The sequence below is a fragment of the Sciurus vulgaris genome, assembly GCF_902686455.1.
Source record: "Sciurus vulgaris genome assembly, chromosome: 9".
NCBI lineage: Eukaryota > Metazoa > Chordata > Mammalia > Rodentia > Sciuridae > Sciurus > Sciurus vulgaris.
The window spans coordinates 36,796,964-36,817,468 of NC_136469.1; the positions used below are offsets into that span (position 1 = coordinate 36,796,964).

Sequence of the window (20,505 nt, forward strand, 5' to 3'; positions counted from 1 at the left end):
CATTCAAAATCTGCTCTCAGCAATTTTTAGAATACATCATTGCTGTCATCACCACATCCTGCAGCAGAGCTCTTACACTTGTTCCTCCTGTCTAACTAAAACTCTGTACCCTCTGGCAAATGCCTTCCCATTCCTGCCCTCCCTTTGCCTGATCCCGCTTTCAGACCCTCGTGAAACCAGTATTCCACTCTCTACTTACGTAAGTTCAACTTTTTTAGATAAGTGAGATTGTGTACCTGACTTTTTCTACTCAAAGTCATGTCCTCCCGGTTCATCCACATTGTGGCAAATAATAGGATTTTCTTCTTTTTTAAGGTATTTCCTGGTGTATGTACACCATACTGTCTTCATCCATCTTCTGCTGATGGACATGTAGGTTGATTCTGTATCTTGCCTATTGTCAATAATGCTGTCATGAACATAGAGGGCAGGTGTCTTTTCAACATGCTGACTTCACTTCCTTAGGATATATAGTTAGGATCATATGATGGTTCTATTTTTAATGTTTTGAGGCATCTCCATACTAATTTTCATATGACTGTACTAATTTACATTCCCACTAACAATGTAAAAGAATTCCCTTTCCTCTGCATCCTCATCAGCACTAATTTTAACCATTCTTTTAAAGACCCAATGAGATATAATGTGAGGTTATATCTCATTGTGGTTTTAATTTGCATTTCTCAGATGATTAGTACTCTTGAGCATTTTTCTGTACCTGTTGTCTCATTGTGTGTCTGTTCGGGTCCTTTGTCTATTTTTTAATTAGCTTATTTGTTTTCTTGCTGATGAGTTGTTTGAGCACCTTATACATTTTGAATATTAACCCCCATTTTAGATGCATGCTTTGCAGATATGTTCTCCCATTCTAGTGGTTACCTCTTCACTCTGTTGAGTTTTTCCTTGATTGTGCAGAAGATTTTTAGTTTAAAGTAGTCTCATTTGTCTATGTTTGCTTTTATTGCCTGTGTTTTGGGGACCATATCCAAAAAGTCATTGCCCAGACCAATGTCATGGAGCTTCCCCCTAGGTTTTCTTCTAGTAACTTTACAGTTTCAGGTCTTATATTTAAGTCTTTTATCCATTTTGAGTGTTACTATGCTTTTTATTTTCTTGGTAAATGTTTTAAGTAATTCAAGGTCAACAGATCTACTTTTCTTTACTCAGCCATTTTTAGAAATGACCCATTGCTGCCTTATTTTAAAAAACAGGAATATTTCCTATAACCCAATCCAGGAAATTCAAGCAGATCAATTTGATTATCTTGTCAAACTCAAGTCTCTGTAAGTATCCATATTTGGGGATAGTTTTATGATGAAATTGTTATTTCAGTACTAACAAGATATTTGTTTTCAAAACTTTCTTATAAGCTTTATTTCCAGGATTTTAGTAAAGCTGTACAAAAATATAAAATGAGTGCTTGATGGAAACAAGCAGACAGATATTACTTTTGTATTACATGTTAATTAAAGTAAAAACTAAGTAATAAGGGGTTGCGGATGTAGCTCAGTGGTAGAGCACTTGCCTGGTATATGCTAAGCCCTGTGTTCAATCCCCAGTACCAAAAACAAGAAAAATTAAGTAAGGATAAATCATTCTATACTTTTATGTACGTTACTAAAAGCTTAAATTGTTTGCTTTGACTCTCGGAAGACATCTGTGCATAGTCATTGCTCTTTTAGTTCTGGGTGTTTATGAATTTATTAAAGGCATCTTTGCCTGAAGAGGAACTATTCTCTATCATGTAAATCATAACTTGCATCAAACTCATACACAAAAAAAATCTGTTAGTATCTAAGAATTGCCTTCAAAAGATTAACTTAGTTCATTTAAGTGTTCTTTCAGTAAGGTATTTTATTTGGAAAAAAATCATTAACTAAAAATTATTAGAAACATTTCAAAGACACAAAACTCTATTGTAATGCTGTCCAGAAGGTAATGCTTGTTCACTTATTCCACAAGTATTTATTGAGTATTTTGTATGCGAAAAGCATTGTACCATGGCCTGTGAGAATCCAAAACACTCAAATAGGGAAAATATATATTGATGCATATTAAGTTGTTCTTCACCAAAAAAAGTAGTTTGTTATATTGCTTAATATATATTCTTTTGATTGATTATTAATTTTGTATTTTTAGCAGCCTAGAAGGAATTGAAATTTCAAACATCCAGCAAAGGATGTTTAGACTTCTTAATCTCTCTCACATGTAAGTTGATGTTCTTCTTGCTCTTCACCCTTATTTAAGTCTTTAAGTTCCTTCATGTATTGTGATAATACATCTGTACCCTATCTATTAATATTTTTGACTGATTAGCCAGCAATATACAGAACATTTGAGACACCCCCCCAAAAAAAAAGAAAAAAATTCATGTGTCGCCTTCCTAACACTAATGTGACAGTATTAAGAGGTAAGCCTTTGGGATATGATTAGGTTATGAGGACAAAGCCTTCATGAATAGGATTAGTGTTCCTAAAAAGGACATTCCAGCGACCAACCTTGCCCCTTCCATGATGTGATGACATAACAAGAACACAGCCATTTATGAACCAGGGAGCAGAACCTCACTAGACACTGAATCTGCTGACACTTTGACCTTGTACTTCCCAGCCTCCAGAACTATGAGAAATAAATTGCTGTTTAAGCCACTCAATATGTAGCATTTTTGTTACAGCAGCCTAAACAGACTCACACATGTATAAACAGTAATTAACTCTAAAAACTTTGAAATTAGGTGGATGATCTTTCCACAGTATTACAGAATTTCACAGGAGGTTTTTTGATCATCTGGGAACATGAGTGTAGGAGGAACCTGCTCATTCTTGTAAGAAGCTCTCAGCTTGGGTACTATATTGAGGTTGGCCTAATGAGTTAAGAATTTGTACACATGGTATGAGTGCTATCAGAAGAAGTAGGAATATACATAAGCAACATAAAATAATTATAAAGAAATAATTGCTATAAATGAAAGAAGGAAAGGCGAACTTGTCATTGAAAATTACCCCCCAATGTCAGGGCATGAATGGAGGAAGAGTACATGGAATGTGAAACTTTGAAAATTTTTATTCAAATGATGTATCTGGTTGTGCCTTTGATCATACGCTTTAAAAATATTTTAATTGATTTCCATCTTATATAAAGTATTAGAATAATCTCTATACAATGATAAGTAATTTTCAGTAAGAGGTGTCTTATCAGCCACTACCAACTGTAATCTTGCTTATATTTTAAGTCTACACAGGGCACTCTTTTTGTTTTCCATAATTCTTCAGAGAGTGTGCTATATTAGTTGCACACAATGTAAAATAGTCTGCTAAATTAATCAAAGCAGTTTATTAGGGAAAAAAAATAGTATAGCTCACAAAATCTAGGAAATAACTAAAGGAGCAAACTTGAATTGGGTAGGAACCAAAGCCACAAGAGATAAAAAGAGTCTTCTCCAGGCACTTCTGGAATGATCCATCTAAGCATTGTCAGTAAGACTCAGAGTTCCAGGAGAAAGTCTAATTGATCTTGCTTGGGGCAACTTATCTACATGGGGACAAGGGAGTGTGTCATTGAAGGTCCCACTATGACTTCTCACAGGGAGGAGAAGTAACCAGGATACAATTACTAGATGTGTGACTGCTGGCAAAGCTCCCAAATAAGAAAACAAAGATCTATAATAATGCTGTTGATAAAAACAAGACTTTGGCCTAAATTACATTAAGCAAAGAGAAAAGACAGTCAACACTCCTTCCTTCCTTAAATTCTTCTTTCCTCTCCTTCGAAGTTCACAGAGAAAATAGACATAACAGGATGGAAGGAACTATCAGCAATCGAACTTGAATGAGACAGGACAAATTGTAATCACCAAGTTTTTGTCTCTCATTACTATGGCTCTTGAAATCGGCAAGATCATTTCTATTTTTTGCCAGAACACATGGCTTTAGAGGCAAACAGATCTAATTTGAATTCTAATTTCTACAATTACTAGACAATTTCTTACCAAATAATTTGCCTCTGTTGAAAATTCATCTCCTTTCATGGGAATGCTGACACCTACCATGTGGCATTTATTTGGGAATGTATTCCTGAGGCCTAAAAAAGTGCTCAATAAATGGCGTTGGTGTTGTTAGCAACACAACAGCACTTATCGATTAACCAGGCGATGTCTTTATCAAGAAGTGAGTTCTCTACTAATGAAAGAATTTACTCAACAAATAGTCATTGAACCCTTTATTATGTTCCAAACTCCAGTGTGAAAGATAAGCATGTCACTAAGTAGTTACAGATACCATAATAGACCTCTACAACAAAAAAAGTCAGAAGCCTGGCACACACCTGTGATCCAGCGACTTGGGAGGCTGAAGCAGAAAGATTCCAAGTTCGAGGCCAGCCTCAGCAACTTAGAGAGACCCTAAACAATTTAGTGAGACCCTGTCTTGAAATGAAAATAAATGGAGTTGGGGGTGTAGCTCAGTGGAGAAGTGTACCTAAGTTCAGTCCCCAGTATAGAAAGAAAGAAAGAAAGAAAGAAAGAAAGAAAGAAAGAAAGAAAGAAAGAAAGAAAGAAAGAAGAAAAGACACAGATGCACAGAAGAGAAAGCACTTAATTTTTTCCCCTGTGGGCTGAAAAGCAAGATCAGTTGTAATAACCATTGGAGCTATGTAACTGTGCATTTATGAAAACTTGAATGCTGAAAACCTGCTGATAGTTTCTTTGGTTAAATTAATTTTCTTTGTCACAAGCTAACAGTTCATTTATATTCTAAGATATGTCTAACACTTGTATATCCATCATGCCTCTTTGCTACTCTCACTCACACATTCTTTAACAGTGAAATCAAGTTAAAGAGAATTAAATTTAAAACTTCAGGATCCCTAGTGTTTGTGTTCCTCTGAATCTCATATTAAGACATCTTCCATTTACTGAGAAAATGCTGAAAATAAATATTAATGTTTGGTGACACCGAATTAAATCTGAAATCTTATTCTGTCTTCTTTTATACCAGATATTTTAAGAAATTCCAATATTGTGGATATGCACCACATGTTCGCAGCTGTAAACCAAACACTGATGGAATCTCATCCCTTGAGAATCTCTTGGCAAGCATTATTCAGAGAGTGTTTGTCTGGGTTGTATCTGTGGTTACTTGCTTTGGAAATATTTTTGTCATTTGTATGAGACCTTATATCAGATCTGAGAACAAGCTGCATGCCATATCAATCATTTCTCTGTGCTGTGAGTATATCCTGGTTAAAGAGAAACTATAGTTTTGAAATAAATAAAAGCATTGCTATTATTTAAAAAGTTCTATGAGTGATATAATTGTGGAATTTTAAATTTTCTTCTTTTTGCTTATATGTTGTTTTCATATTTTCTACAATAAAAATAGAATTACTTTAGTGATTAAAAAATTAGGTTTTTAAAATAAAAATTGAATCACCTTAAATAGATTCATGAAGCTCTCATTCACTAGTTTTCTCTCATACAGTGGTTCTGAAGGTATATTTTGTTAAAGCATCCAAAATCTTTTACTACCAGGGAAATTGTAACCTTCTATGGTCACATATTTACTTCCAAAGTGATGTTTACATTTTTGTTTGCATGTCCAGTTCATAGACAGTGACTTAGCAGCTAGTTATTTTTCTGGTTTCTGAACTACAAGAAGCTTTTCTGTTCATAACTTAAAATATGTAAATAAAAATGCTTTCAGATAAGTACTAACTTTTAAAATGTTTTTGAAATGTGATTGCAAGATATTTTGTTAAATGAGGACTATAAAGAAAAATAAGTAAGAAACCTGTCCTCAGGATGTCTATAGTTTGGGTCACATAGCATAGAATTTATACATGGTCCCTCAAGCAAGTAAAGCATCAATCTACACAATGTTCATTGTTTTATGTGTGCTAGCACATAAACTACCCTAAGCTTATTCAAAGTCTAATGGCTAATTTTTTTTTTAACCTACAAACTATGTAAAAAAATGTTTGCCACCTTGTTTATAAATTTTGAGTTAAGTTCAATTTCCCTAATGAAGGCTAGTGTCTAACTTTAGTGTTAAAGAATTAGGACCAGTCTGTGATTTTATACACTGATGTAATTCTAGGGACTTAGTGCAGAACATTTGCATGGTCAGAAATTTTCAAGCACTTTCTATTTGCTTAAAAAGCAAAAATATACACACTGAGAGCTAATTTGGGGGATGAGAGAACCTAAAAGGAAACAAAGAAATATGTAAAAAATGGAAAGAGAAGACAGTTTTGCTTAGGCCAGCTCTGGCAAGTAATTTAAGCCTCCCAGAATTGGACTGTGAAGCCCTTCATAATTATTTATATCTTCTAAATTGATGGACTTCAAACTTCACAGTCATTACTCCATCACAGAAACTTCTGAATTACTTTCTCTGGGATTTTGAATGATAGCCTCAGCTTGATGAGCAGGGAGAATTTCAATGAAAAAGCTGAACCAAAGAATGTCATCCCCACCTCATTCCCTGACTGAACATTCAACAGAATTAGACTTCATTCATTTATTCTACACTTTCAGGTGATGGATCTACAATGGACAACAAAATAGACAAGATCTCTCTGTTATTGATTTAAAGGAAAATGGAGAAGTGGTTTCATAGTAACTGTAGGTGGTTCTGAGAGTAGTTACCAAAGAGAGTTGATAAATCATCCTCATCTGTAAATGAGTTTTGGTTTTGGTGGGGCTGGAGATGAACCCAGGGCCTCAGTCATACTAAGCATGCACTCTGCCACTGAGCTACAGTTGCAGCTGGTGAATTATTAGGAGAGGAAAATTACCTCCTCCTAAGTTTGAAAAAAATGGTTTATTTTTTCCAATATTAAAAATATTATTGCTGAGCTGGGTTTGTGGCCTGGTGGAAGAGGGCCCGCCTAGCATGCCTAAGGCCTTGGGTTCCATTCCCAACATTACACACACAAAAAATTCTTGCTTGTTGATAATTTCATTACGCCCACTGATTTCTCTAAATTTATGAAACTTTCTGACTCTTGTAGGTGCCGACTGCCTAATGGGAATCTATTTATTTGTGATTGGAGCATTTGATCTCAAGTTTCGCGGAGAATACAATAAGCATGCTCAGCTGTGGAGAGAAAGTATTCACTGTCAGCTTACAGGATCTCTGGCCATTCTGTCCACTGAAGTATCAGTTTTACTCTTAACATTTCTGACATTGGAAAAATACATCTGCATTGTGTATCCTTTTAGATGTTTAGGACCTCGAAAATGCAGAACAGTTACAGTTCTGATTCTCATTTGGATTATAGGGTTTATAGTGGCTCTAGTTCCACTAAGCAATAAAGATTTTTTCAAAAACTACTATGGCACCAATGGAGTATGTTTCCCTCTTCATTCAGAAGACACAGAAAATATTGGAGCCCAGATTTATTCAGTGACAATTTTTCTTGGTAAGAAACTTTATATTATAGGTCCCTTTATAAAATGCTGACATAACTCACAATAAGAAATTCATTATGCCTTCTAATGTTTACAAATTTTTATTTCAATACTCTATCATCTGTTTTTCCTAGTGAGAATGGGATTAAATTCTACCAGAATCCCCAATAGGGATTCTTTTTTCCTCCAAATCACTTCTTTATTATATAACTGTCAATCTGATACACTCAGTAAAAGACACTAAACACTGGTGTTTTATGTATTCACCCTAATATTACTAAACAAAATATATTTTAGCTCCATGACAAAATATATTTACAATATGAACATAATGGTATTTATTATCTTTTCCAAATTCATGATTGTAGTCACACAATCTTTGGCCTAAGACTATACATACAACTGTTCTAAACTAGCAATATAAAAATATTCTTGAGTGCAGCACAATGTAACTGAACTATGAAAAAGTGACTAATATAGAAAGTTAAAGGCCCGGGCCCAGGATATTTATTGAATTAGAATTTCACTTTATTATGCCATTTTAAAAAATTAAACATCTTAAAATTCTTCATTACTTCAATAATATTTCAACTCAAAAAAATTCATGATGGACTAGAGATGTAGCTCATCAACAGAGGGCTTTCCTAGCATGTGAGACCCTGGGTTTCATATCCAGAGCTGCAAGAAAGGACAATCAAGAGGTTTGCACATCTTAGTAATTCTGTATGGAGGAAAAAAGCATGGCCTTTGTATCTTTAATAATAACACTTAAGGGATGTTAGGTGTTTGCTTGTTTTGAAAGAATGTTCATATATATATATATATATATTACTATTCTTTGTGTTCTAAACAGGTATTAACTTGGTGGCATTTATAATCATAGTTTTTTCCTATGGAAGAATGTTTTACAGTGTCCATCAAAGCACCGTAACAGCAACTGAAATACGAACTCAAGTAAAAAAAGAAATGATTCTTGCCAAGCGTTTTTTCTTTATTGTATTTACTGATGCCTTATGCTGGATACCCATTTTTGTACTGAAGTTTCTTTCACTTCTTCAGGTAGAAATACCAGGTACAAGCTTTTTTTCTTTCTTTTTGTAAAGAAATTGTAAATCTGTGCAGTATTCTTCTGAGAAAGGCAATTATAATTCCTAACACTAACTAGTTTCAAGAATTATGAGTGAGGGTTTTAGGTACCTTAGGCTCTGCTCATCACTCAAATGTTTCTTGAGAGGAAGTTGTTCCATTCTTTCCACAAAAGTCTAATGACACAATTACTCTGGGAAAAAGCCTGGCACAGTGGCACCTGCCTGTATTCCCAGCAGCTGGGGAGGCCAAGGCAGGAGGATCACAAGTTCAAAGCCAGCCTCAGCAATTTAGCAAGGCCCTAAGCAATTTAGTAAGACTCTGTCTCAAAATAAAAAATAAAAATGGGCTGGGGGTGTGCTCAGCAGTTAAACCCTGAAGTTCAATCCCAGTACCACAAAAAAGAAAAAAATTACTATGGGAACAACAAAGGGACAATGACCAAGATACATGACATGCAATCATCAGTCACATGCCTAAGATAACAGAAACAGAGCAAAACAGTTATCAAATAATTACTTCATTTTTTTTCAGAATGTAAGAAATTTCTCATCCTGTAATATATGTAATTTAGAGAACATTACCCTAACGTATAGAAATAATAGAAGAAAACACAATTTTTAAACAATGTATATCACATCCATTAGGGTAGTTATTATTTTCAAACACACAGAAAATTACAAGTGTCAGCAAGGATGTGGAGAAATTGGAACCCTTGTGCATTGCTGACAGGAATGTAAAATGGTGCGACTGAGGTGGAAAACAATATGTAGTGATTCCACCAAAACTTAAATGTAGATATATCATATAGTCCAGAGATCGCAATTCCGGAAAAATACTCAAAATAATATAAAGCAGTAATTCAAATAGATATTTGTATATCCACATTCATAGCAGCACTATTGACAAAAAGCCAAAAGATGGAAGCAATACCAGTGTCCATAGATGGATAAATGGATAAACAAGATGTAACATATATACACAATGGATCATTCTGCAGCCTTACAAAGGAAGGGCATCTGATACAGGCTACAATATAGATGAACCCTGAAGACCTTATGGCAAATGAAATAAGTCAATCACCAAAGGACAAATACTTTATCATCCGTCTTACATGAAGTTCCTGGAGTACTCAAATTCATGGAACACAGAATGGTAGTTGCCAGGGATTGGGAGAGTTGGAATGGAGAGTCATTGCTGAACAGGGATAGTTTCCATATGGGAAGTTGAAAAAGTTCTGGGGATTGACTGTGGTGATTGTGTACAATGTGAATGTCCTCCATGCTACAGAACTGTACATTTAGAAGAGTTAAAATGGTAAATTTTGTTATGCATATTTAACCACAATAAAAATGCCTTAATTGTAATATATTCCATACATATCATGTTTTAAAATGTGTGTATATGTTTTTAAAATGCATGTATGTATTTTATAATACTAAATTATAAAATTGAAATTTTATATATATGCATATATAAAATATACATGCATATATAAAATATATATGCACATATAAATTTTATTTTGTTTATCCTATGGATGATGGTGATAGTATTTATGAACAAAAAAGACAAAGTAATTTTAATTATAATAAAAATCTGAGGGTTAGGGATGTAACTCAGTGGTAGAGCACTTGCCTAGTATATACAAGGTCCTGGGTTTGATCCCTAGTTTCACAAAAATTTTTTAAATGAATATTTGGTAGTTGCATATACACTAAGGCGATTTTTTTTTCCAGCACTGGGGATCAAACCCAGAGCCTTATGTATGGTATGCAAGCAATCTACCTCTGAGCTACATTCCTAGTCACTAAGGTGACTTTTACAATGAGTTTATCCAGAGATGCCTTTACTGGAATGAATATTTGATCAAAAGCCTAAACATTCATACCTATTTTTTAAATCAAACAACTGAAAAGAAATCTACTAAAGAGAAGTCTACATATTCTGAGAAATACTATCTGTCCCACCTAGTAATTAAAATATTTGAAAAGGTATAATTTAAATACCAAACACCGCTGTTTCCTAAAATGGAATCATACTACTATGTCATGACTTTGTGGCAAATATTCCTACCTACTGGAGTACTTCTGTTTATCTTCTCCGGAAAAGCTACTTAGCAAGGAATACTTTCTTTGCATCATTAGCACCCCCCATCAAAGCACTCCAGAAAAACACCCAAAACACAATGTACACTCGATGTTTAATTATGCGTCATCAAAGGAAGAACATAAGATTCAAAAGGGGTTGTGGGTGGAAGATACTGGAACATTTATATGCACTCAGTCTATTTAACTTCTCTCTTCCAGATACCATAAACTCTTGGGTCGTGATTTTTATTCTGCCAATCAACAGTGCTTTGAACCCAATTCTCTATACTCTGACCACACGACCATTCAAAGAAATGATCCATCGGTTTTGGTATAACTACAGACAAAGAAGGTCTCTCAACAGAAAAGGAAGTCAGAAAACATACACTTCCTCATTCTGGGTGGAAATGTGGCCCCTGCGGGAGATGCCACCTGAGTTAATGAAGCCAGCGGCTTTCACAGACCCCTGTGAAGTGTCACTAATTTCTCAATCAACTAGACTCAATTCCTTTTCATAACCAACTCTGAAACCCATTTCTTCACGGAGTATACTGTAGGATGCTCCAGGAGGGATTTCCTAGTATGAAATAAATATCATAAAGTTAATAATTTATAATAATAGCTAAGGCAAATTAGCATGTAAAGACACAAGGAAAACAAAGAGGCTAGTACTCATACAAAGGACATAATTATGTTGGTAATGTGTATATATTAGTATACATTTTGCATAGAAAATTAAGAGATATATACTCAGAGAGATTAATTCTTCTAAAATGCATTTATTTGGTACCCACAGTGCACATTGCATTGCAGAAAATGCCAGAAGTAGACAGTGCAGAGTCTTTTCATTCAATAATTTGGGTTTAACTACAAAAGATCACACAAGGCCCATCAGCTGTTTCTAGTTTAAAGTAGAACTCCATCTGTCATGCATAAGCAAACTTTTTAAAGTAAAGTTTAAGGTTTTGGAAAACTTGCTGTAACAGCATCAAAGAAAATATCTAATTTTTTACAAAATATTAGTATTTTGTTTTAAGGATCCTTCTTGATTGGGGGTATAACTTGGTGGTAAGTGCATTTGCCGGGCATGCACAAGGTTTGATCACCAGCACTAGGGGAAAAAAAGGAATATTTGTTATCTCTCAAGTCTCCATACACTCCAATAAAATATATGTGTTATTACAAACAAAAGATGCTTTGCTATAAATCCAAAAACAGCACTTCTCTGTCACTTCCTGCACACTTTTTGTTTTGCTTTAAATGAGAGTTATCAAGTGGTATTGGAATAGGAATGAGAATATTGTAAAGGAGCGAAAGAGGATTGAGGATAAGCAGATCAATGGAACAGAATTGGGAGTTGACAAATAAACCCTCCCTTATTCAGTCAATTAATTTTCCCAAAAGGATGCCAAGACAATCACATTAAGACAGAACAGTCTTTTCAACAAAAGATGATGTACTGGCTGGATATTCACATGCCAAAGAATAAAGATGGACCCAAACTTCACAAAATATATGTAAAGCAATCCAAAATGAATGAGCAACCTAAATGTAAGACCTAAAGCTATAAAATTCTTACTCAAAAACATAGGAGTAAATCTTCAAGGCTTTGGATTTAGCAAAGGATCCTAAGGTATGACAACAAAAGAAGAAAATAAACTGAATTTCATCTACATTAAAATTTGCTAGATATCAAAAGTTATCAAAAGTGAAAAGACAACCTTCCAAGATAAAAGAAAATATTAAGAATTACATATCTGAAATGAGCTTGATATCCAGAATACATGAAGAACTCTTACAACTTAAGAACAACAATGAAAATTTCTAAATGGGCAAAGGATTAGAATAAACGTTTCTCCAAAGAAATATACAACTGGCCAATAAGCATATGAAAAGATGTTCAACATCACTAATTATCCAGGAAATGCAAATTAAAACCACAACACTTCTCACCCACTAGGAGGGATAGTTATCAACCAATAAAAAAATAAAAGTAAGTATTGGAGAGACTTGTAGAAAATGTAAATGGTGCAGTCACTGTGGAAAAGTTTGGCAACTCCTCAAAAACTTTTAAAAATAAAATTACCATAACCCAGCAATTTCATTCTTAGATATGACTCCCAAAAAATAATTAAAAGAGGACTCAAATATATACTTTTATGCAAACATTAATTGCAGCATTATTCATACTAGTCAAAAGATGGAAACAACTCAAGTGCCTATCAATCAATTAATGGATAAACAAAATAGAGTATATACGTATATACACATACAATGGAATATCTTCAGCCATTAAAAGAAATGAAGTTCTGATACATGCTACAACATGAAGAATATAATACAAGCTGGATATAAAAGGACAAATACAGTACGATTTCACTTACTTGGAATATCTAGAATAAGAAAATTCATAAGAGACAAAGTATATAGATTAGAGATTGCTAGGGGACAGGTAGGGGTCGAGATTGTGCTAAGAATTGTAGGATATCTTCCTGGGCTTTAAAAAAAATGTCCTAAGAGCAAGGATGGATAAATGACTTCACAATTATACTAAGAGCCATTGAATTGTATACTTTGGGTGGGTAAATTTTATGGGCATATGAATTATGTCTCAGTAGAGCATTTTTAAAAGAAAAAAAGAAAGAAAATCTAGAATGCACTGATTCAGGAACTTAATTTCAGGAAAGGGAAGGTTTGCATGTAGATATTTCATGCCAAGGAAGAAAACAATTGTCACCAAAAGATAGCTTTACCTTCTATTCGCACAACCAGTTCATAAGATATAACTTTTTAGTTAGTTGTTCTTCTCTGGTCTCTAACTGATCTACTAGAATTTTTGCTTTCAAAATTTGAAATCTTTAAACGGGGTAGGGGGGTTCATGTAGTTTTAAATACAGCAAGAATGTCTGAAACATGAAAATACTGGAATCAAAAAAATCTGCATTTATTGAATATATAATTGTATAGACTTATTTTAAAAATAAATTACCTGAAATTTAATTCTATTAAAAACATGGATTACTTTGGGTTCCTTATGTTTGTACTTGGAATTGTCACAGGAGAAGAGATGTCTCTGAGAGAAGTCTGAGGAATTCCTGGAGAGAAGGGAACTCCACTCAGGACAGTGGGGTCCTTGGCATTCGTTCTAGAAAGAATTTCAGCACAGAGCCAGGCATGGTGGCACACACCAATAATCCCAGCAACTCCGGAGACAGAGGCAGGAGAATGACAAGTTTGAGGACAGCCTTGGCAACTAAATGAGGCCCTAAGCAATTCAGCAAGACCCCGTCTCAAATTAAAAAAATAAAAAGGGATGGGGATGTAGCTCACTGGTAAAGAATGGCTGGGTTCAATCCCTAGTACCAAAAAACAATAACGAATACACAAAAAAAAACATGAATTTCAGCATCTGCCAGTCAGAGACACAGAGGTTTATTTAGGAAAGCAGAGGCACTTTCAAGGCAGAACATGGGCTTTCTAGAGAGTAAGAATCTTTGCGGGTAAAGCAAGGAATACACATTCAAGGCACAAGGTGGGCCATCTCCAGAAGGAGAAACAGCAACTTGTCAGAGTAGCATGTTAATATTTACAGGGGTTAGACTCGAGGTGGAGTCACAGCAAAGTCACACAACATCTCACCCGTAAGCTTTTGCAGGCTATCTCTTGGATCAAGGGCAAGGGCTAGGTTGCTCAGGAATTGCAACTGTTCAAGGGTGTTTTCTGCATTCCGGTGGTTCGTGGGTTCTTCCTTTGAGATTCAGTATCTCTCCCTTTTTTGTATCCCCAAATTCCTATCTCGGAATGATCACAATAAATTTTCTATATGAAAATGTGGGACACTTTGAACAAAAATCAGAACATATTAGAAAGCTATAGTTCTGCTACTAGTCATATTTTAATTATAATAAATATTGAAACAGCCTACAAAAAATAAAGTCTCTACAAATGAACACATTTAAATTCTTTTATAAGATTATTTTAGGATTATTCTTATTGTTTAGAAGTTCTATAAACTGAGAGCCTGGGTTTAATTCCCAGCGTGCACGTGTCTGTGAGCGCGCGCGCGCATGCGCATGCACACAATAATCATGAAAACAGGGTAGAAAAAATTTAATCCTACAAATATCATGATCCTAACCTGTTTAAATGTCTTAGAAATGCAAAGAATCTACAAAAATATTCATCTGAAACTTCTTTTAATATTTAAAAAATTTAGAGGATTTTCTAGATGTCATTAAGCTTCCTATTACTCAGTTCACTCGATCTTTCCTCCTCCCAGCGTAAACTTCCATTTAATTTACCTTGATAAGTAATTACTAACGTACCACACACCTAGCTTTTACTTGCTTCCTTAGGAAGTACAATAGGAGGACCAAGTTAGCTCAGATCCAGGTCAAGATTTCCTCTCTTAAAAAGATAATTTTGGGTCAGGCCAAGATTTTCTCTCTTAAAAAGATAATTTTGCGTCAGGCCAAGGTTTTCTCTCTTAAAAGATAATTTGGGGCCAGGCAGGTCGTGCATGCCTATAATCCCAGTGGTTCAGGAGGCTGAGGAAGGAGGATCACAGGTTTGAGGCCTGCCTAGGCAACTTTGCAAAACATCTAAATGTATACACTTGACTATCCCATTTTCCAATACCCAGTTTGGGCCATCATGTCTCATGGGGATATTTGCAAATATCTTCCAACAAGTCTTTGTATCTTTAGCTCTAATTTGTCAATGGACATTTTTAGTTGTCAATGGACAATTATTTTATTTATTTATATGTGGTGCTGAGAATTGAACCCAGTGCCTTGCACATGCTAGGCAAGTGCTCTACCACTGAGCTACCACCCCAGCCCATGATCAGGTGATCTTTACAGGTTGTTTTTTTTATTTTTTTTTAGCTATAGATGAACACAATACCTTTATTTTAGGTATTTATTTTTATGTGGTGCTGAGGATCGAACGCCGAGCCTCTCACATGCTAGGCAAGCACTCTACCACTGACCCACAACCACAGCCCAATCTTTATAGGTTTTTAGAATTCTCAAAAACAAAAAGTAATCTCAGGGATATAGTGAGTGTTATACAGATACAATTATTTTTGAACAGTACCTTACTGAGTTCTCTGTAGGAAAAAATATTTATGTATATGCATATATATTGTATTTTAAAGAATTACAAGGAATTGGCCTGTGTGATTATGGAGACTAAAGAGCTGATGTCTCAGTTCAAGTCTAAAGGATGGCAGAGATTGTTGTAGAACCAGGATGACCCAATTACCAGTTCAAAGGGTGTCAGGTAAAATTCTCTCTTGCTAGAAAGACAGTCAAACCCTTTGTTCTAGTCAGACCTTCAAAGATTGGTTGAGGCCACCTACATTACAGAACATAGTCTACTTTGCTCATTCTATGAATTTAAGTTAATCTCATAAAAAAAAAATAATCCTCACTGAAAATCCCAGAACATTGTGTTGGACCATGTATCTGGGCACCTGTGAACCAGCTAAGTTTACATTGTAAAATTAACCATCATCCCAGGCTAGACATGTACATGCTTACAGTCTGAGCACTTGGGAGGCTGAACCAGGATTGCTTGATGCCAAGTAGAAGACCCTATACCAAACAAAAATAAACGTCTCTGTAGACCACACATGGTAATACAAATGTAAGCAAAGCTGAACTGTGGGCCTACTGGATTCCAAACACCAGCAGCTTTAAGTTTACAGCTAAGGAATAAACAAAAAATTTCCACAGAACACTCGCTATATAAAACCATCCGAAGGAATTAACCTAAAATGCAACTCAAAACAATTAGAAATCAGTAACATTTTTTTTTAACTTAAAAAAAAATAAACTGTGGAGGACAGAAGGGAGAGACACACACAGATCACAGTTATGTACAGCTAAAACAAGGGAAATCTGTGTAGTCTTAGTTGCTGGTAAACAAATACATCAAAAGAAAAGAACAGAGCTCAGAACTGGCACTTTTACATAATAAGAGAACAACATGTTGCACTGAAACAGGAGTACTTGGAGGAAGAGCTATAAACATGCAAAAAAAAAAAAAAAAAAGATTCTATAATCACACAATAAGCAAAAAAAATTCAGTTGGATCAAACACCTTTTTTTTTTAATTTTTGGAAGGACAAATAGGATAATATCTTAATGACATTTCCTATTTAAAAAAAAAAAACGGAAAGAACAAAGTATTATGAAAGATTTTACTTTAAAAATAAAAAAACATTATTCAAGGAGACTCCATAATCAAACAAATCAGGCTAAGTAAGGTGGCTGAGATATGCCTAACATACAGAACAGAAAAAGGACAAAAATAGGGTCTCAGAAATCAACCACTGTATTTTCTTGATATTCTGGTAGTTATACACATCAGCACTACTCAGTGCAAGAGGGTCCCCAGGGACACGGATACCAGCAGGCATGGGACCACTAGGGCCATCTGGAGGCCAGCAACCAAATACATAAAACGATACTTTGTAGTGCTTCTAAAAATACCTATGTACTAAAAATATGCACACACAAGCTAGAATATGTACCATCTCTAAAACAGTGGTTACTTTTAGGGAAGAAATAAGGGAATGAGATCAAAAAGGTAACAAAGTAAGGATTTACACACACACATACACACACATAAAGCTGAATAGGCAAATGCTATTTATAAAATCTTCTGTAAGACTAAATGGATTCTTTAAATCATTCATTTTTCCTGTTTGCAATATGTCAAAAAGCTTCAAAATAATGACCCCAAAGAAATAGAAACAAATTTTGCTTTTAAAAGTTTATTTTTATACATTTTAAAAAATGCAACTTTCAGAAATATATAAGAAAAATATTTTTATAATATTGAAATGAGCATCTCTTTGGTATAAAAATCACACAATATGTGTGATCTTTAACTAAAAAATTAATGAAGATCTATGACCTAATATGCTGAACAAAACTATTCTTTGCCCATCCATATGTCCCCCTGCATTGTCCCCACTGTGGGGCTTAAGGATATACTTTTGTACACATCTCCATATCTACAAAGAATTAAAATGCCACATCAAATATGTTTAAAAAATTATAATATAGTAGAGCATTAGAGTTGGCTTAATTGTTGACACATGACATAAACCACCAAAAAGCAATACAAGATACAGGACACATAAAATTGAACACTGTCACTGAAATTTGATACATTGGAAACAAAGCAATTTCTTTAGAATTATTATGTAAATAATTTGCAACTTAGTAATAGTACTGAGTCACAAATTTGATAAGGTATTTTAAAGCAAGCACTCAAACATACAAAATGTAAAATACAAGAAATATTAATGAGAGCAATTAACCATAAAAATAAATAGGGCAAAAACATGCATTCTTTCTAGACACACTTTCATTTTCTGACATGCTTTTTAAAAAAGCATCTTCGAAGGGCAAAAAAAAAAAAAAAAAAATTATATTTTTAAGAACTATCAACAAAGTTCAAATTTCCATTAAAAAAGAGAATGTTTTCCTTCAAGTCAATAAAGTTCAGATTCATACATTTTTAGAGAAACAATTAGTCTTCATGCTAAAAATAGGAAGGAAAAAAAGCTTTTAATTATGTTTGTCTTTTAATCAACAAGGATTTAGCAAGTACTGTGTGATACTGTTTCAAGTGCTAAGGATATAAAAGCAAGACTCAATCATGGGTTTTGGAGAATTTACCCTAATGGAGTTGGATCTACCATAGGCAACCTTAGTTACCTCCTTGGACCATAAAATGAAGCTCAACTTCGAAGTCTACCATTCTTGCATCTTGATCTGTGTAGTATGCTACTGGGAGCACTGTAGCACTATTAACATTAATTATCTACGGATGGAATTAACTTCCATAAAGGAGTCTACAAAAGTTTAGAGGGCAGAAAGTATTTAAGAATAAACAAACACTGGTCTGCATCAAAAATATCAGTATTCCACTTTCATAAAAGTCAAGAAAAAAAAATTCATTCTGAGTATATAGAACTGCTGGAAAAAGATCATCCTATGTATGCAGTACATGTGCAAAAACTGTATGTTAAGAAAGATGTTACACTGTCCAAATCAGGCCAAATCAGTTGTCAGGTTTCAAAGAATTATAGCCTTCTTTCAAGAGATCCCTCCAGGTTTTAAGGAAACGTGCATTTTCTGTACATTTGAGTGCTAGCTCTTCCACTTGAGCTGATACTGCAGATGTGGCTTCAAGAAGTTTGGTTAGAGAAAATGCTGCCTGAAATTAAAAAAAATAAAATAAAATAAAGTTTATTTTTAAAAGTCACATCTCAATTCATAGTCTAAATTAGATCAGTACTTTGAATCCAATGCCCACATTATTTTCTTTAAAAGTAATAGATTTTCAAATTAAAACACCAGTTCTTTTTCAGGAAACGTAAGCAAACATCATTCCTGGTTAATACAGCAGGACTTAATTTTATATATTTACTTGTAACCAGTCTTGTTCTGTAAAAACAGATTCTGAATCATCACTTTGTCATCTTTAAAAAAAAAGAAAAAGAAAAAGAAATACTTGTGGAGCAATGAGATAATCAAGTTCAGTCCCCAATTTCTAATGTACACAAAAGATCTATTCCACAAGGCTCCCCAGGATGGACATGCATTACAAACTTCACTCCCCTTGCCCCACTCTAGAGTCCATTAATACTGAATCTGCGATCGCCACCACTCAGCTCCAGTGGTGATAAGTGTGGTAAGTTGATAAGGTTGGGAGGCTAGGTGATAATTTCTGAAAATTTGAGAAATTTATAGAACCTTCCCTACTACGCACTCTAGCATTCATAGGAGTCCTGCCCTAAACCGTTAATGAAACCAACAGAGACGTCAGGGGCTGTGACTAAGACCTCCAAGTTGGGTCCAGCGCAAAGCAAGCCTAGGAGACAATAGCGTTACCAGCTGGCTCTGGGCAGATGGCCAACTAGAACAGCGGGCTCTAAGTCCCTCGGAAAGAAATCACAGCCTGGTCCAAAAAACCAACAGGCAGCAAGGCTACCGGATAGCGCAGTTAAAGATGGGCGAAGAGGGGGCAGAGAGATCTGGCACCAACAGGCGCAGAAGAGATGCATGGTTTCGGGTTACAGATGACTGAAACCAGAAGGCGAAGCAAAAAGACAACAGGGGTGGGGCGGTGGAGGGATAGTTTCTTAATTCCTCGACCCGAAATCTAAAGGCAGAATTTCGGAATGGGTTGGTACTTTTAGCCGCTGGCATCGCCCACCCTTCGGGGACGGGAGCTGGCGAAGGGCTGGGTTGGGCTCCCAGCGCCGCCCGGGCTGGCAGGGTCTATCTTCTGAGAATCGCCAAGGCGGACGCGGTCCCAGCCTTGTAGCGCGACAGGACACTCACATCTCCGATCTGCAGCTCCACTTCCTCCAGCGGGTCCACAGTTCGGCCGCTGCTCCTGCTCGAAACTGGCCAGCCCAAACTCACTGGGACACTGGGGGAGGATGTCGATGAAACATCTGAAGAAGAGGGAGAGGAGGGAGGCGGTGGGGGAGGCGAAGAAACACGAAACTCCTCAGGGTCAGCCATGAGGAAGGGCTGGGACCGCAGAGCCGGACCTAAACAGCAGAACCGACACCAACAGTATTTCAATCGCTCGCGCCCAAAGCCCAAATGCTCCGCCTCCTCCCCTCGAAGTTCCGCCTCGTCCTCTAGTGAATCTCAGTCTAGGATCACAAAGACTTTCCATTTTTCACTACGGCCAATCAGACGTCAGTCAAGTCACCTTGGGGCGGCTCACTGCTCCTGCGCAAACCTTCACGGGCCAGTAGTTCTACCGGGGCAGAAGACTACAACTCCCAGTGTGCTGTGCGCGCTTCCCCGCCTCCTGCCGGTTTTTGCTGCTTGTGCGCATGCGCTTGCGCGGGAGCTTGTGCTACTCTCCCGCCCCAGTTCGGCC

General features: G+C 35.7%; 2 protein-coding genes across 2 annotated transcripts in view; one reads left to right on the forward strand and one right to left on the reverse strand.

Moving 5' to 3' along the window:
• RXFP1 (relaxin family peptide receptor 1) overlaps nt 1–13,520 on the forward strand; it is a 127,331-nt gene extending 113,811 nt beyond the window's left edge. Inside the window, 6 exon segments of the mRNA XM_079153950.1 lie at nt 1,212–1,283; nt 2,140–2,208; nt 4,995–5,224; nt 7,009–7,419; nt 8,262–8,480; nt 10,804–13,520. Coding sequence (XP_079010076.1) covers nt 1,212–1,283; nt 2,140–2,208; nt 4,995–5,224; nt 7,009–7,419; nt 8,262–8,480; nt 10,804–11,102 — 1,300 coding nt within the window. The 3' untranslated portion in view covers nt 11,103–13,520.
• A 3,841-nt stretch (nt 13,521–17,361) lies between these two features.
• LOC306669535 (renal cancer differentiation gene 1 protein) lies at nt 17,362–20,402 on the reverse strand. The gene is made up of 2 exons (XM_079153552.1): nt 19,950–20,402; nt 17,362–18,819 (listed from the first exon to the last, which is right to left on the reverse strand). Exons 1-2 carry the CDS (start codon nt 20,133–20,135, stop codon nt 18,664–18,666), a joined length of 342 nt encoding a protein of 113 aa, XP_079009678.1. The 5' UTR covers nt 20,136–20,402; the 3' UTR covers nt 17,362–18,663.
• Nucleotides 20,403–20,505: the final 103 nt, after the last annotated feature.

What these genes read in the sequence shown, in the direction of transcription:
- LOC306669535 (XM_079153552.1), bottom strand. Translation starts at nt 20,135, where the DNA reads ATGGCTGACCCTGAGGAGTTTCGTGTTTCTTCGCCTCCCCCACCGCCT. An exon ending in TGGAGCTGCAGATCGGAGAT is followed by an intron (nt 18,820 to 19,949) that starts GTGAGTGTCCTG and finishes TTTTAATTTCAG; the next exon opens with GCAGCATTTTCTCTAACCAA.